Genomic DNA, 22,778 nt, shown 5'->3' with positions numbered 1-22,778 from the left:
TATGAAGATTTCTCAAAAAATTAAAAATAGAAATACCATATGACCCAGCTATCCCACTACTGAGTATTTATCCAAAGAACTTGAAACCAACAATACAAAGAGACTTACGGACTCCTGTGTTCATTGCAGCATTATTCACAATAGCCAAGACATGGAAGCAACCCAAGTGCCCATCGACTAATGATTGGATAAAGAAGATGTGGTATATATACATAATGGAATACTACTCAGCCATAAAAAACACAAAATCGTCCCATTTGCAACCACATGGATGGACCTTGAGGGTATTATGTTAAGTGAAATAAGCCAGTCTGAGAAAGACAAACACCATATGATTTCACTTATTTGTGGAACATAAACTTACGGACAAAGAGAATAGTTTAGTGATTACCAAGGGGAAGGGGGGTTGGGGGGTGGGCACAAGAGGTGGAGGGGCACATTTATATGGTGTCTGACAAATAATAATGTACAACTTAAATTTCACAATGTTATAAACTTATTATGACCACAATAATAAAACTTTTTAATTTAAAAAGCTGGGGAAAAAAATAATAATTGGGATAGGAAAGACTGAAACTATTAATTAAAGCATGACTTGAGAGTGACCTGAGATTCAATTACCCACCCATTTAGATAATCAATCGTTAACAAAAGCCAACAAAAAAACCAAATTTTTAAAAAGTCACACAAGAATAGTCATTAGAGGAATACAACAGTAGTCAATCATATAGAGTCAATGTCTTAACTGGAAAATGGCTGTAGAGAAGGGGGAAAAAATACCTGCAAGCAAACTGTCCACTTGGGGTCATCGGTATCATCGCTAATTCTAATACAGAATATTTTGGCGCAGTCATCAATGACACACCATTCATCACCATATATGGCTGCCATTGCTTCAATTTCCTCATTCTGAAAGAAATTGATGGGGGAAAGAAGTCAAGGAATGCACATACCCTAAAAACCTGAGTTTTCCTTACTCCTTTATAAGGTATTTGCATTTAACATCACTAGCCTGGATGAAAGATCCCTAAAGAACGCTGCCAAACGTTCTTAGCAGCCGGTCACTACGTTCTGCTCTCTGGGTGGTTGCCAGACCCTACTGCAATGACTGGAACCAGCCTTGCTACATCACTGCGCTTTGGGCCACTACTGAGCCAAAATATCCAGGCCCTCTCATACCCTGCAGTGAGATTCAGAAGTGAAAGGATAAACCTATCTTCTCTGTTCCACTTTCTGTTTTTCAACAGGAAATCCCCACCCCCACTCTCTAGCAGCGTTGTCACATAGGAGCCCTATCTTCCTGCTGGGTATCTCCTTCGTTCTTTCTTGTTTTGGATTTGGGCACGGGGCCAGGCGATTTTTTTTGGATTTTGGGTAATCAAACCTTCAAAACATAAATTATTCTTTTGGTTTAGGGTTAAAAAAGAAAAACAAGTGACCTAAAGGTGAAAATCGGAAGCAAAGTACCCATTCATCTTTGTATCATCTCATTTCGTCCTCATAGCCCAGCAGGAAAGGCTTTAAAAGCGCCCACGTGAGCCACGCACTGGGGAAACCTCAATGCCAAGCGGAGTAAGATTTCGTAGGCCCTCGGGGCGCTCTAGGATCCGTGTTGTTACTGCCCATTTTGCAAAGGCAGAAACCGGGGTTCTTAAATGGCCTGTCGAGGGTCACCCAGCAGCGACAGGGCGGTGAGCATAACCCGGGTTTCTGCCTCCCGCCCGGAGCAGCTCAGTCGCCTGCTGGTTAACCGTGACGCCGTCCAGGCAATCTGAGCCCTCCACCGCCCGGGGACGGCCTCCCGGGGAGCGATCTGCCGAGAACAAGCGCCAGGAAATCGGGACGCGGTGGAGCAACCCGAGCAGCTGGCGGCCCAGACGTGCAGGCGGAGCCGGGGGCGGCGCCGGGCAGAGGGCCGGTCGGCGGGGGAGGCCCGGGAAGGCGAGGCGAGGCCGAACCCAGCCTGGGGGTCGGCGCCCCGCCGAGGCCTCACCTGCTTCTGGCTGCTCCCTGTGTCCCCCTCAGCCATGTGGCCCCTAGAGCGACCCAGCGGCCGCAGCCCGCCCAGGTTCAAAGCGCGCGGACAGGGCGCTGCGGCGGCAAGCAGAGTGCGGCCAGCTGCGCGGACCGACCCGGAACCGCAACCCGGCCCGCGCCGCGCAGGTCGCATCTGCTTCCGGGTTGCGGACCAAGCGGTGAGAGGGGCTCTCCGCCCCTGTCCCCTGCCCCCCTGCCAGCCCGGGTCTAGCGCCCGCCTCCCCCAATACCCTCCCCCGCCCTCTCCCCCTCCCCTCGGCCGGCAGGGGAAGTCGTTCTGACCCCAGGGCTGCCCGGAGGCCTTCTCGGCTCTGTCTCCTGGAAACTCGCCGGGGCTGGGGGCTTCTGCTCGCCCGCTGCGGCCTCGTTATGATCTGAACCCCCAGAAGACGTCGGGGAGTCGGGTTTACCGCCATGTCCCGGGAAGGGACTCGTCTGCAGGCCACAGCCCCAGACTCGTCTTTACGTTTCAAGGCAGGGGTTTTTTACGTGTTTTTAAGAGAGGGATTTTGTCAGATTTGGGCAAGGGTGAGTTTGATTTGCCAAAAACTGAAGAGCAGGAGAGGGCCGGCGGCAATGTTGAAAGCGTGCGGAAAAACGTAATCCACCCACTCTCTGTTGTGTTGTGAGCGTTTTCTTTAGTGTTCTTGGACATTTTGTCTGGGAGCAACTTTTGTACAAGACATTAGTTATGCCAATCAACATAAGGGTCATTGTTTCATTATCCAAAAACATCAGTCGGTTTGTGTCATTTTTCTTCCCCGCCAACGCATACATTCCAATACATCGGTTGTGAATTAGATCAGTTGCCTTACTAGAGACACCTTAATCAAGCCGCTTTCTCTCTTATCCGAGAGGCATTTTATCCTCTCTTGCTTCATATTCTTCGAACACATATACACAAACAAAAACTCAAAATATTATGCCTTTTTTCTCTCCTGTCTTCCTTAATCATGGGCATGTTTAATTCCCCTTTAAAACTCTTCCCTGAGTCAAAAGTGCGATGCATAAGTACCTGTAAAGAATTCCTCTGGAATTACCTTGAGGGGATCCTAGTATATAAGCGTTGTGGATTTATTAATTCAACATTTATTAGGCTCTCGTTGTGCTCATCTTTGTAGATGCAGATTAAGATGTCATGCGTTGCCTCTAAGGAGCTAAGATGAGGGACAAGGAAAGTAAGTCAACATTAAAATGGACCAGAATTGTTTGTTGTATTAGTAGCACAAAGAAGGGCCATCCATCCAAAGTTTATTGGGCTGCTTGTTCCGGAGAATGCTTGAACCAAGTCAGAAGAACAGGTAGAGGTTAGCTAATTGAGGAAGGGGAGGGAAACTGTTCCAGATGGAGAGAGAAATATTGGCAGAAAAACTATGGCCTGTTTACAGAACTTCATGCAGTTCATTGCCTCTAACATCACAGCTGTCAACCTCCTCTTGTCACATGGTTTGCATAACCTCTTTGTGATGGTCTCCATAAATCTGCACATGTGCATTCATTTTGGTTCCAAGAGGGCTTAGCCCTCTGTGATATCAATCACATCCCCTCACTCCAATTATTTGGTTTGGACAGTGTATTTTTTCTTTATCTTGAGCAAAAACAGTTTCAGGCCCCTCCTTCCAACCAGATTGGGCCCCAAAGTCCGTGATGTTTCTCTTCTAAGTGAGAAATTTGCCTGGAACTGTTACCAAGCCCTAAGGGACTGGTGACCTGCAAGAGGGTCCTTTTGCCTCAGCCAGGGTTGCTGTTGCCAATAGAACAAGACCAGGTTCAGAATAGCAGAGCAGAAACTTTATTGCTTGATCAAGGAATGGAGAAAGGGAGAGCTGGTCCTCTAAAACACCTTCTTCTGGAAGGGAAGGTGAGCAACATTCTTATGGGATGTGAAGCGGGGGGGATCTCCCCATCACCGCTTGGGGGCCGGGGACATTTGGGGCATGTGCAGATCTTCCCTTCTTGCACATGGCACCTTTTGCACACGTTTCCTTTTGTACCAGACACCCTGTCACCATCTTGGACTTTTCTGGTTTGGATCAGTTCTGCAGTTTGGCCATCTGGCAGTCTTCTGCCTTGGTTCCTGTAAGCAAGCACAACTTAAAAACAAAGCATTAGACGTGGAAAGTGTTTTAAGGACTTCCCTGGGTGACAGAAGTGTTGAGGGATTTGGCCATAGTGCATCTCCATGTTGCCTAAAACCTGCAGTTATAATCCTAATACTACCTAGATGTCTATCTGTTGTTAAACGGCTTTCTTTCTTTCCTTCAGTCGGAACTCTTCCTTCAATGCCCCTTCGTTTTACAGCTTACATTGCATAAAACAGTGTTTTTCACACTTAAAAAAAAAAATCCACAGAATCCTTTCCTCAATGAAAGCTTGTGTAAAATAGATTAGGTTGTTCTGGCTGCAATAGTGGTGATGGGCCTGAAGTCCCAACTGCTCAGCAACTCTCCCTCCCTCCCAGTGGCCCCTCAAAGAGTTTAAACCCAAATTTGAAAATTACCACTTTAAAATGTAACAGAAAACAAGGCAAAGCATAATTTAACCTTCTAAACAAAGCACAATATATCCAGTTTATTATACATAGCACCTCTTTTTTTACCACATGTCATAGCAACCCAGTCTATTTTACCTTCTGCAGATTACACCTATGATTTTGTATATATTTCCTCATAGCTAGAGCAGTTAAATCTTCTTTTGAGCTCAGATGCTGAACAGACATGACACTTTCTGCCGAAGGGAACAGAATAAAACCATCCCTATTTCTCTGAGTGCTTAAGCATGTGGCCAATACGGAGAACCCCAAACTCAGAAATGCAAAGAGCACTGTAAAGGAGGGAGAAATATTCCTCTATCCTCTAGGTCCTTCTACCTGGTCTAAGAATTACATTGACATGAGATGGAATAACAGGAGAAAATCAAACAAGTTTAATAACATGTATATATGGGAGAAATGCAGGAAAACTGAGTAACTCACCCAAATGGCCAAAGCCACCACCTTAAATACCATCTTAAGGGTCCAGCCCAGTCGTGTAGTAGTTAAGTTTGTGTGCTCCACTTCAGTGGCCAGGGGTTCGCGGGTTTGGATCCTGGGTGTGGACCTACACACCGCCCATCAAGCCATGCTTTGGTGGTGTCCTACCTACAAAATAGAGGAAGATTGGCACAGATGTTAGCTCAGGGACACAGACACACAAAAAAACCCTTCAGCTAAAGACAAAGGAGGATGTTGGGGGTAGTAGTTTGGGACTTCAAAGGGGAGGAAGACAATTCGCATGGAGATGTAAAAACAAAAGTTTGGTAAGTAAATGTTTGCCATACCTTGCAAAGACAATGGGACACAGAGAGGACTTTGATCAAAGTGGCCTTGCTAGGTTCTTCCCTGTCTACCACACCTAGTTCATGTTATGATATAGTTATTTATGGTAATAGCTCCTTCCTGGAACAGGCCATCTATATTAAATTCTTGTAGGCAGTTAGGGGGAAGGTCAAAGTTTCTTCTTGAGTCTTCTATTCTTAAAAATAATCAAGCCAAAGAGACACATTTGAGGATGGCAAATTCTGATCCCCCACACAGCACTTTGGAAAGAGAAGGAGAGAAGTAAATATTGAGGTAACAGTTGTAACAGACAACCTACATATAACCTACATTTGCAGAACATATAGACAATTCAGTTGAAAAATGTTTTACATAATATGAACTTTGAGCAGTTGCCTAATCAGAAGCTAAGAATAATCTGCAAATAGTAACGTGGACTTGGATACAAGATGGGTCTGTAAGCGAGGGTTCTGCTGATTTCCACATCAATTTACCAAATGGTTGGTTACCGCATGTCTCCTTCAAACTCAGTATGTTCAAAACTGAACTCAATATCTTTCTCCCTAAACCTATTCCTCCTCCTATCTTCCCCATTTCGGTAGTTGGCAACCCTGCACCCCTGCATCAATATTTGTCCAAGTTTGAGAGCCGGAAGACCTACTATACTCCTCTCTTTCACTGCCTCCATATCCAGACAGCAAGTTCTGATGATTCTGATTTATTAATATCCCTTATATTCCTCATATCCTCCCTCCTAGTCTTTCTGATTCCATCTGGACCCTCTTCCAGTTATCCTCCTCGTGTCTGCCAGAGTGATCATTCAAAATGTACAAGTCTGATCATGTCTTTTCTATCTTGAAATCCTTTTCTTGCTCCCCATAGCTTTCATGAGAATGCTTAAACATCTTAACACACAAGGGATGTTCCTTGCTTCCCCTCTAATTTTATCTCCCACTGTTCCAGCTAGACCAGCCTAGTTTATTTTATTTAAGCTTTCTTTGATGAAAGAATTCTATGGCTTTAGAAAAAATTATGAAAACTGCTATTTTACACCATAGACCCTGTGTGGGGAATTGAGTTAAGATATACAAAGAGGCCAGTGACAAGAGTGGAGGAAGAGAACAGATCTGTTTAACAGTAGGTGGACAGCTACAAGGTGTTAGGATGATAACTGCAGAAGTTCTCAGGCAATCTGGAGGAGATGCATGTGGCCAGATCCCTCAGAACTCTCACACAGAACAGAAATATGCTGACTGGCTGCACCAAGATTTCTATGTAGGATTGACTTTAGAGCCCAGTATGATTGGAAAGAGGTGCTTGAAACTTTGGCTTAAGATTAAGAAACATAAACTGTCCAAGTCAAATAATTGGAGGGGAGAAAGAATGTTACTGAGATTACAAAGGGCCAAAGTGCTCTCTTGGTACCAAAAATGAATGCATATGGATAGAGAGATGACATAGAGATGATCATTAATGGGCTGTGCAAGCAGTGTGACAAGAGGGGGTTGATAGCTATGGTATTAGAGGCAAGGAGAATGAGTTATTTGAATGGAAAAACCTAACCTGGAAGTGTATATGTCTACTGGCTGCAGTGGAGGTGGCTGTCCCCTCAGGGCTGAGGTATTAAGCCTGTAAAAGATTCTCCACAAACCTACTTAGATGGTTGAAAAGCTCTCTTCCAAATACTCTCTAGGACCTTGCTACTCAAAGTGAGGTCTGTGGACCAACAGCATCATATTACCTGAGAGCTTGCTAGAACTACAGAAACTTAGGCCCCATCCCAGACCTACTGAATCTGCATTTTAATAATGGGTTATTTGTGTGCATATTACTTATTTATTTATTTATTTATTATTTTGAGGAAGATTAGCCCTGAGCTAACATCTGCTGCCAATCCTCCTCCTTCTACTGAGGAAGACTGGCCCTGAGCTAACATCCATGCCCATCTTCCTCTGCTTTATATGTGGGATGCCTACCACAGCATGGCCTGCCAAGCGGTGCCATGTCCGCACCGGGATCCGAACCGGCGAGCCCCGGGCTGCCAAAGCGGAACGTGCGCTCTTAACTGCTACGCCACCAGGCAGGCCCCATGCATATTACGTTTTTAGAATCTTGTGTGATGACCATGAGAAAGTGTCTCTCAGATCTTGCAGAGCAGGGAGAGTAATTGACCGAGGGCCCCAGCTACTGTGCTCTGAGATCTGTTACTCCATTTGCACTTAGACCATGATTCCCATGGTGACTATTTTAAACAGTATGCTTGAAAATATTCATTGGGCCATTTTCACAAAGCTACCAAAAAACTGTATCTAGGAGGCAGTAATGATGATTTATGTTTACATTTACTATTTGTACAATTTACTACCACTGTTTGTTTTTAATGCCTTCTGGAACTGTTTCTTACAGAGCTACTGAAAAGTTACTAGTTTGGTTGAATTCAATAAATATTTATTAAGTTTGTATTTTGTGCTATGTACAAGGCACTATGTAATTCATTTCCAAGAAGGCTAAGAAAGTATAAAGGAAAAGACATAACTGTGCCCTTTTCAGTAAGACCTATTTTCGATTATGTGTAGCACACTAAATTATCCCAACTAATTTGTGCTGAAGAGATTCAAAATTGTTAGCCTTAGCCAGGCCCTGTTGAATATCATCTTGTGAGGTTGAGATTGTGTACATTTAAGCTGAAATAGGTAGATAGTTTGTTCATGTACTTTGAAAGGCTGCCAGAGCCAGGATGTTTAGGTACAAATACTGACTTTGCCAATGACTAGCTGTGTGACTTAACAGCTCCATGCCTCCGTTTCCCTGTCTGTAGATGAGGATGATAACAATAGTATCTATTTCATAGGGTTATTGTAAAAATTAAATGATCTAATATATGTAAAGGGCTTAGTATATTGCCTGGCACATAGTAAACATTCAATAAATATTATTTTTATTATAGGTTACACTATGTTATATGTTATCATATTTTTCTCATAGAGTTTACAGAGCTGTATAATTAATAAACATTTTACAGTAAACATCTCCACAATGTTTCATACAGAAAACAGTAGGAAGTTTCACTATCCAACTTAGTCAATATTTTTTGCTGCTATTTTTTTTTTGCTATGCAATATGTTTTGCTATGTAGAAGTTTCATAATAGTTGCTGGAGATATAGATATTAGTAAGACAGTTTCTAACACTGACAAACTTCCATCTGAAAACTCAGCAACTGTTGTGTGGGAACAAAACTCTAGATCTCTTGTCTATTTTTTCTAAATGTATCTGTGAAACCAATTTTTCCTCTTTCTCATCTCCTGTGACCTACACTGCTTATCTAAAGTGATCCTTATCACCACTGTGTAGCTCTGTTAACCATGATCTTTGTACAATGCCAAGGAAATCTCTCTGTCAAATACTCATTTATACACCCATTCTCTCTCTCCTTCCCACTACTGCTGTTCTACCATTACCTACCACTTATTTGGGGTTTTTTTGGTTGGTTTGTTTGTTTGTTTTGAGGAAGATTAGCCCTGAGCTAATATCTGCTGCCAATCCTCCTCTTTTTGTTGAGGAAGGCTGGCCCTGAGCTAACATCAGTGCCCATCTTCCTTGACTTTATACGTGGGACGCCTACCACAGCATGGCTTGCCAAGCTGTGCCATGTCCGCACCTGGGATCCGAACCAGCGAACCCTGGGCCACTGAAGCAGAACGAGCACGCTTAACTGCTGTGCCACCGGGCCAGCCCCCTCCACTGCTTATTTCTATGCACATCACACAGTTTATGGGTTTTGGGGCCCTAATAAGATAGTATAAAGGTTAAGGGCATGAGCTTTAAAAATAGACTATTTGATTCATATTCTGACTCGTATACTAACTTTGTGACCTTGGGCAAGTTATTTAGCTTCTCCAAGTCTCAGTTTCCGTACTTATAAAATGAAGATGTTAATATCCGTTTTGCGAATTGTTAAAAAAATTACATAATGGAGCACCTAGCACATTTCTTGGCATGTAGTAAGACTTCACGAAGTGGTAGCTAAAGTGACTGAAAATACATCTATGATTTTGTATCCTTGGGTGCATGATAAGTAGAAATGGTCTCTAACAGGAAAAGGAAGAACAAAACTACTGAGAAAAAGAATAGAATGGCTCGGATTACTTTATGGGGTGTTTATAGATATGGATGGAGACCAGAGTCGTCATGCATAACCATTTCTGGAATCAAGCGAGTGAAAAGAATGGATTCTCTCTTGGTATAGAATGTGTAGACTTAAGACTTTCAGGATGTGGTTCTTAAATGGCATTTTGACTACAGTGGTCACTTATACCCCTTTTGATGGAACAAATCAATGAAATCACTCACAAAATAGTGCATTGGTCATTGAAATGGAATGAATGTGAGCTAGTCAACAATGTGTCAGTTAGGGTTTCGGCAAGAAACAAATGGCATACTCAGAGGATTTAAATGGAAACAAAGGAAGGGACGATTTACAGAAGAATGGGCAAGGTTCAGGGACCCCACAGGATAGAAAATCAGCCAGGGGTTATTAACTGCAGGAAGCCGTTAAGATGCCAAGAATTGAAGAAACAGTGTTTTTTGGAGGCCAGCAAGAGCTGGAGCCATAGGAAAGGGTCTGCCCCACAGAAGCTGGGGCTGTAGAAAAATGCAGCCACTGCCAGAAATTCTTGACAAAGGGTCAGGGGTAAGGATGTGATAGATACCTCAAATTCAATCTCTTCCTGTTGACACTCTCCTGCTTGTACCTCTCATTCTCTGAACCCAACTGGAAGCCAGAAGGCAAGGAGGCTCAGGTGGTTCAATCCGTAGAGGCCAGGCTCCCAGGACACAGAGCAGAGTAGAGAACGGGAGAGAAGGGATTAAGAAGACAAATGGATATTCCAGAATAATAGTCAATCTGGAGTTTGAGGCCAAGGAGAGAACAAAAACAGGCGGGTAGAGTGATATAAACCACTTCTAGTCCCATCCATAAAACCTCCAGTACAATCCACTCCGCTCTCTCTCCTTCTGCAGTGACTCTGGAGTCAGTAAATTGACAATGATGATGTACACATGGAAGAAACCTGGATCTCTGAATGACTCTTCAGAGCAGAACCTCCGTGCTGACCACATTGTATACAATAGGAAGCCACTGAAGCTTTGGCGTTGTTTGTTTCAGATGTCAGGTGGTGCTAGGAGTTTGCGGGGTGATTAACACGGATGACTCCCTAATGTGCTTCTCTCCAGCTTTCTTCTCGCAACTGAGCTTCTGAGCACTTACTCCTTCCGTAAGTATTCATTTACAGAATTCATTATTTTAGATGTCATCTTAAATTCAGCATTTCATAGCCAAATTCAAAAGCTTCCCCAAACTATCTTGTTTTCATATGTACTCTGCCCCCCCCCCGACTTATTTATTTGTTGAGTTGGTCATTTCACAATATTTAATGAGACCTGATCTGTATCATAATCTGGGCTATATATTAAAGATATAAAAATAAATAAGACATAGTTTCTGATTTCAAGAAACCCATAGTCTGATGGAGGGAAACATGTAAACAAATAATTACTGAAAATGTGTGATGTGCCATGGTTACATGTCAGTTGCTTCCTCTCTTTTACACCTCACAGTAAATGAGTCGCAGTATCTTAAATTCTTCCTCTGGTAATATCCACTTTCTCATAGTGTTATACTTGAGTAATAACCGCAGCCTCCTTGCTGCCTCCATCCTTTCCTCATTCTAGTTCTAGTGTACCTTGTATACTATTGATGGACTAATAGTCCTTAAACGCTACATTGTTCAGGAACATTTTAAAGTTTTATCTTTTCCTACTGAATCAAGTCTCAATTGTTCTGCTTGGCCTTCGGAAACCTTTAGATCAGCTCCCCTTACGCAGCTATTTAATACTATCCTCCAGGATTCTCCACTGTAATTGCCAAGCCCTGGCTACTGTAGTCCACCTTCCCTTCTAGCCCACTGCTCACCTTAGTTCAGGCCCTGTCATCTCACCCTAGACCACTGCAGGAACTTCTCAGCTCATTTTCCTGACTCTGGACATTTCCCTTTCACCCATCCTACTTCCTGCCAACAGAACTCTCTCATTAAAGCATCATTTTGATCATGTTAGTCCTCTGTTCAAAAGCTTTTCCATCTTCTGCATTCCCTGTCTCAGTAAAGGAGCCTCTGTATACCAATTGCTTGTACCAGGAACTTGGATGCCATCTCTGTACTTCCCTGTCCTTCCCTCCTCTATTACCAAATTCTTTCTGTTCTGTCACCTAAATATTCCTTGGATCAGCTTACTACTACTTTTCTCCATTCTCAAGGTTCTTGCCAAAGATCAAGCCACTACTGTCTCTTGACTGGACTACTGCAACTGCCTCCTAACTGGTATTCTTGCCTCTAACATCACCGTCTTTCAACTATTCGCCCCCTAGCCACCAGACTTACCTCTTTCTATAATAGAAATCTAACATTGTGACTCTCCTGCCTAAGACTCTTCTGGGTTTTAATTCCATGGCTTTGAGGATGAATCTCAATTCTATGACATATTGTAAAGGACCCTTTATGATGTGGCTCCTGTTTATCTCTCTGGTCTCATCTCTTCACCCCAACTCTCCGCAGCTGCCTATTCTGCACTGTATATTCTAGCCTTACTGAACCATGTTCACTTCCTTTGTGAGGCACATGATCACTTGCCCGCAGTCATTCTCACTGTTACTCCTCTACTTTGGAATGCTCTTTCCTCTCACCTCCTTCCTACTACACATTGCTTTGGACTCAGCTTCCTTGATGGCAGTTATTATGTCTTTCTTTATCCTTGCATTGTCAGCACCCAGTGCAGTGCCTGGCATCTGGTGGGCTCTCTATTTAGAGAAGTTACATAAATTGTTCGTGGTCACATAGCTGGTTAAGTGGCAGAGAGCTGGGATTCCATCTGGCTTTCTGATTCTAAATTTTATGTACATTCCACTTCACTATACTGCCTCCCACTTTGGATAAAAACATCTTAGACATAGTTTAAAGTCCAAGTTCATTTATTAACTCAACAAATATTTATTGATTTCCTAATATGTGCCATGCACTATGTTAGACAAAGGGAGTAAACTGGTGTACAAAGCATTCCCTGCCTTCAATATATTTCTAGTCTGATGAAAGACATAGAGAAATAAAGAGGAATTTGTAGCACAGTGTGATGTGTTATCATAGAAGTAAATACAAGGTAAATCAGTAACCCTATAGGAGGGGCACATAACCCAGTCATAGGGGTCAGGGAAGGCCTTTGGAGAGAAGTGATTTCTAAGTTCAGACTGCACAAAGTATAAGCCTCAGCATGAGGAGGAAGCTGGGGAAGAGGGTTCAAGGCACAAAAAAACAACACAAGCAAAGATCCTACAGCATCAGAGACATTGTTCATAATTGCTGCAGTGTAAAATACCAGAGTGATAATGATGAAAGATGAACTCGGATATTGCAGGGCTTTATGATGCTAAGGTGTTTAGACTACATCCCAGAGCAATTAAATGGCAGAGTAGAGTCTTAAGCAAGAGAATTATTTGATCAGATTTAAAATTTGGAAACATCTTCTGACTACAAAGTAGAAGAAAAGATTAGAGTTGACATGAGGGGAGATGGGGGACAAGGTAGGATGGGGAGAGTGGAGGAAGAGACAGGTGTGCTTGCCACTGAGAAAGAGAATATAAGGAGGGAAGCAGGTTGCGGTGAGGGGGTGGGGAGGAGAGAAGAAATTGCCCTTTTGGTTGTATTGAGTTTGATTAATTAGTGTATGAGTCAGAAGCTCAGGAGTGGTGTTGCGACCTGAGTTACAGATTTGGGAGACGTGAGCATACAGAGGGTTAGTAAGACATGGGTGCACATGAACTCACCCAAGAGGGGTATAAGGAGAGGTAGAGTTTAAGGCAGAACTTGCAACATTTAAGGAAGGGCCAAGGACGAGGAGCTCAGGGAAACTAAAGGAAGAGAGCGTTCCCAGGAGGAAGGAAGGGGTCACATGTTAAATGCTGCCAAAAGGGCAGATAAAATTAGGACTTGTAAGGGTCCGCTGGACTTTCACTAAGGAGGCCCTTGGTGTCCTCAGCAGGAGCAGTTTCAGTGGAGTAATGGGAGCAGAAGGCAGAGTAGAAAGGGAGAGGAAATGGAGAGGGCCAGTGTAGACCACTCTTTCAACTTCAGAGTTTAACTCTGAAGGAAGAAAGGAAGGGTAGTACTGTCTGGTAGGAGGGCTTTTAAAAGATGGCAGAGATTAGAGAACACGTGCAGCAGGTACATCGGGAGAGCACTTGAAGATCCAGGAGAGAGACTTGATGGAATGAGGTCACTGAGGGGTAAAAAGGAGGGATTGTGAACATGAGTGGAGGTTCTGGCCTTAGACAGGAAGGATCCCTCTTCTATTTTAACAGAAAAGGAAAAGTAAGAAAGGGTGTGGGTGCAGGTAAGCTTGTTGGTTTGGTGGTAAGAAGTTTGGGGGGTTCTCAACAGTATGGCTTTTGTTTACTTAGTAAAGTAAGAGGCAACCGCCTCTGTTGAGAGTGTGCAGGGGAGCTGGTGGGGTAAAGTATTTGAGGAGAGTGAGGAGAGTGCTGTGAAGGGCAGGAAACAAAGCTCAGTCCTAGCCCCTTCCATTCTCTATTCTTCTTTCTCCCTAGGCCATCTCCTGCAGGGCTCATGGCTTCCAGTCACCTCTACACAGATGATCACAGATTTATATCTCTAGTCCAAACCTCACCTCTGAGCTCTCAACCATCTACCTGTCACCTCCACTTGAGTGTCTCAGAGGCTGCTTCAAATACCTACCCTCCAGCTTCAGCTCGGAACTGACAGGGGACAGAAGGTTGTTGGGCAGTGCTGAGAATTCAGGTGATGGTTAGTTTCATGCATTTGCAGTGAGGTCTGCTATGTGCAAGGCCAGATGCTAGCTTTTATGTCCACCCATCCCTCACTTTGTTAGTTTTGCTCATACACTTTCACCTGCTTAACATGTCATTTCCCCACCCATTTCCACATGTTCAAATCCTGCCCATTTTAACGTTAAACCCCAACTTTTCTGTAAAGTATTCACTGATAGCCCCAGCTAGAAAATAAAACAAAACTCTCTTCCTTTTATTCCGTCTTTATCTGAACTTTTCTTATGATTCTTATTTTCTCTGTCTTAATATACCTGCTGATTTACAAGTCTTACATTGTCCTATCTGCATTACTAGCTTATTAAGTTCTTGAAGTCAAGGCTTTTATCAGATTCATCTTTTATCTGTCAGCCTCAAAGAGTGCCTTACACATGTATCCACTCACAAAATTATGTCATTTACTAAGTTAATATATGTTTACTGACTAATGAATAAACAAATTCATCAATGATGAATGACAAATTCTCTGCTCTGGTAAGTCTTCACATGTCATTTTTCCAATCTTCTCTCCATTGGTAATCCTATACAATGTCATGGCTATTTGTGGTTGATTCGTAAATCCGTTTCCAGCCCTAAGCTCTTGCTCAAAGCGTACTTCCACATTTTCAGTTTCTTGCTGCGTCTCTCCAATTTACTATGTTAAAGGACTCATTTCCTGTTTTCTTGGGTTTCCCATCTAAAGCTGAGGCTAAGTGTAAATATCACCATTTCTAAATGTCCTCTCTATTCTAGTCCTCACTGATCTGGTCTTCCCAAATCCTTTAGAATTTATTTATCACTTTTAGGTGTTATTACGGCTTGTATTTTTTGTTAGTTTTAATTGTATACTTTGCCTCCCAAACTAGATTTTAAACTTCATGAGGCCAAAAATTTGTATATAAATGTATCAGGTTTTTGCAGCATTCCCTCCCTCCTTTCTGAAATCTTTCTCTCCTCTGTTAGTCGAGAAAAAAAAATAGTTACCACCAGAGGGCAGTGGAGAGGTCAGAGATAATAACGGAAAAAAGGCCATAGGTTTAGCAAAGTTGATATAATACAATTTACTAAGATTTCTCTACTCTCTTTAGCATCATAGAAATGGATGTGATTTATTTAATTCTGGGTGCCAAATTTTAACAGAGAAAACTATAAACGGTGTATCAGAATGCCGTGACCAGTTGGAGTATGAGGAGAGGTTGGAGCATCTGGGAATGTAAGCCTAGAAAAGAAAAGTCAAGGCAGCTCATGCCAGCTGTTTTTGACTTTTTAGAAGAATGGCCTGTGAAAGGGTCATTAAACTTACTCGGTTCAGCTTTCATTGAGGACTAACCACTGAGAGATGTGTGGAGCCGCGTGGAGCCGTATTTGCCTCAGTAAGAGGAACTTCTAACCGTAATGATGTTGGAGGGAAAAATGGTTTGAGCTTGTAGGGACAGAAAACTTTTCCCTTCTTCCCTTCTAGGGTCTTTGGCTGGTCTAATAATTAAATCTACATAAGACAGATTAACAGGAGAAAAATAAATTTTGTATGTACTAGAGCCCCATAAAAATATGAGACTCCCCTGCAGTCAGGTACCTGAGGCTTATGTATCACACTGACCTAAGGAGAAGGAGGTAGGGGTCTCCGGCTTCAAAGGGGAGGAAGGCCATTCACAGGAAGGTGAGAAGAGCAAATGTTTGGTAAACAAAAGTTTGCCATGCCGTGCAGATAAATTTTTCTGATATAAAAACTTCTCTCTCATAATAGCTCTCTTTGGGGTAATGGCCTCCTATCTAAATTCTTTTTGGCAGTTAAGGGGGAGGTAAAAAGCTCTTCCTGAGTCTGCTGGGCCCCCAATTGTCTTCAGCTGGAAATAATCCACATGCCAAAGTAGCACATTCTGTGGTGGTATATTCTGCCCCTCTCAAGCTACACTGTGAAGTGGTGGTCTGCCAGGCCTCAGGCTGGGGAAGCATCTCTTCAGAATGTGGTGGAGACAAGCTGGCTTTAGGTTTGTGGTCGGACTAGTTGATTTCTGGTGACTCATCCAAATCTAAGATCTAGGAGTCTGTGGTTTGATCTTACTCCCACTATCTAATGCTAAACACTACTAACAGTTAGTATTTCCTACAAGGATTTTTTTCTATGCATGAGTTTAGTTTTTGTTTTATACTGTAAATATCATAGTATACATAAGATGTTGCATCCCTCCTTTTTTCTCTTCATTTTTTAACAAAAATATTTTTATGTTATTTATAATAACAACAGCAGTTAATGGTAGATTTCATTTGTATTATCTCTAAGGCAGCATCTTAACTGTTATAGTTGAGGGTCATAAGATCATCCTGAGATTAAGGGTTAAAAGAAACTGAACATAATCAGCAAATTGACTTTGAGAGCATTCTAGACTATTACTTTAGTAATTGGATCCTCCAGCATTTTCAGGATTAAAATCCCAGCACAATTTTCTATACGCTAAAGCCTCATTTTGTACAAAAATATTTTAAAATGTAGATATTTCTGTGAACTGCTTATCATTTATGACAACTTTCTTGTAGGATAATAACCATTGTGCATATGTATGTAATTTACTTTTTATAATTTTTATTTGACTCCAACAATACACTAAATTCATTAATATTCAGGGAGTTTTGCTACTAATATAGCAGGACTTTTCAGAACTTTAAAAAATAGACTAATGCTTGCCAACAAACCTTTGTAATACAATCTGTAAGTTGGAGAGGTACTGCAATTAAATGTGTCTGATCAATTCCTTATAAGGAATACTCTTTGAATTCTGATAAATACAATCATAATAAGGTGAAATACCCACTGGGTGGATTAATTTTAAAAACTGATGATGAGGTGTTCTTGTATCTATCTATTTCTCACATACAAAAACCTCATGTGTCTCATTTTGGATAAAATGTGTGGTGAAAAAGGAAATTCCTTCTTATTACAATAACAAAAAATATTTTATTTTCACAGGCCACACCAGAGCTTGACCTGATGTTTCAAAAACAAAAGACAAAACAAACCATAACAACAACAACACCTCTTACATCAGGGCATTGTAGTGGCATTTGAGTTTTACCCTTGAAACTACACAAACACTTAATGAAAGTCATAGGTTAATTTTTGCTGTTAATTCTTTGGGTTCATCTAAAGAAAGAACACTTTTGTGCTATTAGTCAATCTGTCTTTAAGCGTTTTTTCTTAGTGGACTTTTTACATTTAACCAACAAGATCATTATTTTGATTTATGTATCTGGATATCCCCAGATTAGGCATTTTTACTGATGCCAAAGCAAAACTTAAAGGAGGTTCAAGAAGGAGACCACATTTCAGACACGCCCCTGTGGGGTCAATTACCACCTGTAAATAGCTATATAATCTGTCACTTAATGACAAATCAATCTTTCTAAAACATTTTTGTCAGTTGATTGTTCGATAACCTCTCCACAGATATTAATAAAACCCAACTCATCAACTCTGTATTTTAAGACAGCCATCAACAGAACTTGTCTTATCTATTTGTACTATTTCTAAGCCAAACAATTTCAACTTTTTACTTTGTCTTTCCTCCTTTCTTCACCCTATCAATTCAAATACTATTTCCCTTCCCACAGAAACTCATTATTGAATTTATTGACCAATATCCTACATTTTCTTCAGTCATAGCCCATTCACTTCTTTTATTTTCATGATTTTTATGACTGCTAATAATATTTAAATTCTGTAGAACCCTTTATATTTCTTAAAGAATATGTGTGTCTATGACACACAAACACACACACATACAATACTGAGATATAGACTAGAAAAACATCATTGGTCCCTTTAACCAATAAGGAAACAGAATGTGGTTGGCTTGAAATAACCAGTTAATTGAGAGCCAGAATTATAGCTAAGAACTCAGTTGAGCACACCACTCTGGGTGTACCATGCCTCACGTGTTAGCACCTCTCTTCCACCCCAGGCTCCAGAAAGCAGAGCCATGACCTGGTCCCTGCACCTCAGGGGGCCTAAACTTTGGAATGCCTTTCTCAAAATTTCTATGCCTCCCTCTAGGGTCTGAAACCAGCCAGAGCTGTTTCTCCCCTTCACAGTGCCCTCCAAACCTCTACTCTGTGTGGAGTCAACCAAATGTCCTAAAAAGCACCAAGGCTTGTGACTGTGGAGTCAATCTGGGGTCCCATGGCCAGGCCCAGTTCCACCCAATTCTGGTTAGTGGATTGCTCCTGGTGGCTGATGTGGTATTTCTTTCAAGGGATCACAGGGGACTGGGCCACCAGAACAGTGCTGACACCCTAATTTTGGGGGTACTTTTTAAATTCACACAGATGGAGGCCTCCACAAAAAATATTTTCTAGAAGCCCACTCACCCTAGGGGTGTCCTTCCTTCTGTGGGCATGAAGAAGAATGAGAAAGGTTTACGGTAGTGGAGAGAATAATTTAATACTGTACGTTTGTAGTGTATTTTAGAATTTATAAAACATATCATCTTATTTGATCCTCATAAGTCTTGAAACTTTGTAGAAGAATGGCCTGTGAAGCGTCATTAAACTTGCTCTGTTCAGTTTTACCTAGAGGACTAACAGGTGAGAGCTGTGTGGAGCCACATTTGCCTCAGTGAGTGGAACTTCTAACAGTAATAGTGTTGGGGACAAATGTGGAACAGAGGGAGCTGCACTGTGAAGTGGTGACCTGGCAGGCTAGGAAGTTGCCAGCCTCATGCTGGGGAAACACCTCTTCAGAATGTGGCTGAGGACAATATGGCTTTAAGTTTGAGGTTGGACTAGATGATTTCTGATGACTCTTCCAAATCTAAGATCCAGGAGTCTTTGGCTTGACCTGTACTTCCAATTCAGGCCCTAAGACTGGCCCCTCAAATCCCCTTTGATTAGATCTTTGTGACTTCAGTAAATGCACTCACACTGCATGCTGTGGTAACTCATCAAGAATGGGGCCCTTGACCTGACTGTATTTAGGTATTGCCAGCTGATTTGGGCATGGATAGTGGAGGCTAGTGGAGATCTGGAAAAGAGATGTGTTTTAGAAGGCTTAGAAGAGCGAAGAGCAGTAGAGACCCTGAAGGAGGAGACTACTGAAAAGGCGATATTGACAGAGTTATTGGATATAAAAGAAAGAACGGAGAGCAGGAAAGAGCAATAGTGGTGTGTTAGGCTCTCTCTGGGTTCAAGGAATAGAGAAACACTCAGGTTACATCAGGTAAAGAATAGAAACTTACTGCAACAATACAGAGATAAAACAGACACACCTGTGCTGCTCTGAGAGGTTGTTGAAGATCCAGCTGCAGCCGCCAGATAGCACCACCTCAGCAGGAGGCTCACCAATTAGCTCCCTCCACTAGCATTTCCACACTCTGGGCCTGACCACCTTTTTCCTCCTCTCCTCCTTGCCTTCCCATGGTTCCCGTTTTTCTGCCTTCACTTCCCGCTATGTGCCATTCTGCATCTACCCTGGCTAAAGACTGTGCTTTGTATACTCCACAGTCAAATAGACCCAGAGAGAATCTAGGTGGTGTAATGCTACTCAGTGGAGAGCTTTCCTGATGGGCAGAGCGTATCTACCAGGGCTTTGGTAAGCCCAATAGAAAGGTGCCATTTAGTCAGGTCCCCACCCTGCCCCTTCTGCCCAGCCAAGAATAGACAGCATAAGGAAGCCCTCAACAGGAGGCAATAGGCAGAGCATACTTCCTGAGGCTTCCAAGAAGTGGTAGTGTAATTGTCAGGTGCACTGCTTGACCAGCCAATTATGGATGGAAAAGCCAGGTATGTTCATGATGAATAGAGCTAAGGGCTAAAGGTGTAGCTGGAAATACTGCCAAAGGAGCCCATGCCTTCTGAGAAAAGCTAGGAAAGAGAAGGGTTTGATTGAAAAACAAAAAAGGGGAAGAGGCTGTAATGGGCATCTTTGTGGTTGTAGCTGTCCACCAACCATCTCCCCTTCTTCTGGTAACAGCACTCCACCAGGATATTGTGTGTGCGTGTGTCTGTGTGTATGCACACACCTGTGTGGTTGCGTGCAGGTGGGGAGCTGCCCCTCTATGGAAGGTAGTCTCATGGGATTGTCAGCCTAGGTGCCCTGCCCTAGAAGCCAAAAAGTCTCTCTCTGAATTTTGCCTCTTCTGAAGAAAGACAAAAGTATAGGAAAACAAAAATTGGAATTTATTCTTTCCCAGTGGTAGTACCCTGGAAAAACTGTTGAATAGCTCCTCCTACCCAGGTCCCTGGACATGCCCCAGTCCTGCCCTTGCCAGGCCCAGTTTTCAAGCACTGTCAAGCACTGTTGCTTTGACACTGCGATACATCCGTATGGGCTTATGTTAACCAGTGTCAGTGCTGGTTGCTTGCAACCAGAAACTCTGCAGATATAGGGGTTCTTTCTAAACTTTTTGTGTGGGGACCCAGCAAAACCAACCATTGGTGGAAGGTAGTTGCTTAGATGTCTGTGTCACACACCTAAGGAAAGAGGGACAGGTACAGAATTAAGCCTAGATAAAAATAATGTAATATATGAAAATATACCAACTCACTTATTTCAGTTATTAAACAAACTGAGTATAAGACAAAAAAAATTTAGACAGTCAGCTTTTAAGAGAGAAAAAAAACCCCCAGTGACCCCATTTCCTTGATGGTCTGGAGTTAATAATAACAACAAAGTGCTTAATATGTAGGTGCAGGGGATGGTTAATTTCCCCCAACTCAACAATTTGTCTGGATTTGCCTGATGACATCTGACCTACTTTTCAGCATTCCAGGCAATAACTACCCAAAGCTCTCCCCAAAGTCTCAGTCCATAAAATCCTCCTTTTAATAAGACTTAACAAGCCTTTAGTGTGCTCCTGCAGCACTTCAAAGTCACACTGGCATCAAGAGAGTGTTTATAAAACGTTCAACACACGAAATGCATTCTGGGGTGTTTCAGGCTTAAGACAAAACTGCAGGGACACAAACATCCGGTACTGTAATCTGGAGGGAATCATATTCTGGAGGGAATGGTTGGGATGTGAGGAGAGGAATAGTGGCAGAGAGCTGTGGGCTCCCAAGGCTCCTGGAACAAGCAAACAAAAGCATCCTAGGTGGATCCAGTCTGAACCAGGCAACGGGCAATTCTGATGAAGCGCATCGCAGTCTAAAGTTACCTCCTTAGCTTTTCAATTAGGTCAGGCAGACACGGGAATGACAGTTACTCCCAAATCCCTTTTCCATCCAGAGCTTCCATTTCTACTCCTACGTAAACACGTTGTAGATAGGAACATAGTTACTTTAACATGCTCCATCTGCAAAGTTAAAATATCTACCTGCTCATAAGCTCAGAAAAAGAGTATGGAGAAAATATTTATTGTTTCCAGAGGTTCTGTGTCTGCCAAACATTTCTGAAAATAGAATATGACATGATTGGGGACAATATCGTAATTGCTTTGTTCTAGAACAGCGCTGTTCAATATGGTAGCTGCTAGCCATATGTGGCTATTTAAATTAAAACTAATGAAAATTAAATAAAAATTCAAATCTTTAGTCACACTAGCTACATATCAAGTACTCAGTAGGTGAATGTAGCAAGTGGCTACTATATTAGACAAGACAGAATTATAGAACATTTCCATCGCTGCAGTAAGTTCCATTGGGAAGCAGTGTTCTATAAATAACAATTGTTACAAAATCGTGTTTTTATCTGGACCAGTCGACGATAAAAATGCCAAAGAGATACTTTTCCCTAAAGATTGTTTATGTAAATACCAAAGAGACTCCTATAAAAATACAGCACAATTAGTAATCTTATCAAGATTAGAACTTCTCTTATTGGCAGTTGTAATGATTACCTCCTATTACCTTCATGCCTCTATTGGCTAGGGTCTGTTTTCATTTACAAACTCAGGAAGAGAGTAAAGTGAATCGAAAAACAAGAGTAGTGAACTTAGGCAGTGAAATCCTCATAGTGAGAATGAAGGCTTTTGTGGAAACGTGGAAAATTATTTCATCAATTTTTATTTTGGCTGTGAAGATAATTTCGTATCCTTAGAAAATAAGCCCTGAGGTTTCTTTGTTGCAAGGCAAATATGACTCTTAGTTACCACACATTGTGCAGTTGAAGTATTGTGCTAGTCAAGTGCCTTTTTTACTCATAAAAGATAATGCTAGCCCGGGATACACAAGGAAGGTTGCTTGTGTTCTCAAAGACATTCTAAGAGATCTGCCACATGATGTCCCACATGTAGCTCAGTGACCAACCAGCCTTTAATAGGTTCTCAATATATCTGTCTAGATTTGAATTGACTGAAAAACTGTGTCCCTTAAAAATGATACCTATTTATTAATTTTTCATAACCAAAGAACATATTCATTAAATACATTGGAAAATACATGAAAGTTGAAAAAATTTTCATGTGCTTATAATTTCCTGTCTTTAGTTATGCAGAAGTTTTTGAAAAGTTGTAATTATACTAGAGTTTGAACGTCACATTATAGACCATGTGTTAACTCCTCTGGCTAGACTTGTGCATCGAGTCTGAAGAGGTGGACTCTA

At 42.1% G+C, this 22,778-nt stretch overlaps 1 protein-coding gene and 1 long non-coding RNA gene across 4 annotated transcripts in view; one reads left to right on the top strand and one right to left on the bottom strand.

The window, feature by feature from the left end:
- IMPACT (impact RWD domain protein) overlaps nucleotides 1-2,192 on the bottom strand; it is a 29,169-nt gene extending 26,977 nt beyond the window's left edge. For 2 of the 3 annotated variants that reach the window (XM_008518739.2, XM_008518740.2), the window contains exons 1-2: nucleotides 1,440-2,134; nucleotides 781-909 (exon numbers count right to left, since the gene is read on the bottom strand). In XM_008518739.2, coding sequence (XP_008516961.1) covers nucleotides 781-891 — 111 coding nt within the window. In that variant the 5' untranslated portion in view covers nucleotides 892-909; nucleotides 1,440-2,134. Of the gene's footprint in view, nucleotides 1-780; nucleotides 910-1,439 lie in introns of all 3 variants that reach the window. The other variant, XM_008518738.2, reaches the window with a different exon arrangement.
- On the top strand, nucleotides 2,173-16,738 carry LOC139084841 (uncharacterized). The gene is made up of 3 exons (XR_011542643.1): nucleotides 2,173-2,511; nucleotides 10,520-10,628; nucleotides 14,009-16,738. It is a non-coding gene; the product is annotated as an uncharacterized lncRNA (long non-coding RNA).
- The last annotated feature ends 6,040 nt before the right edge of the window (nucleotides 16,739-22,778 follow it).

Source organism: Equus przewalskii, chromosome 7, assembly GCF_037783145.1.
Source record: "Equus przewalskii isolate Varuska chromosome 7, EquPr2, whole genome shotgun sequence".
NCBI classification, from domain to species: Eukaryota; Metazoa; Chordata; class Mammalia; order Perissodactyla; family Equidae; genus Equus; species Equus przewalskii.
The sequence above is the reverse complement of the archived record's forward strand: the minus strand, read 5'-3'. Positions and strand labels throughout refer to the sequence as shown.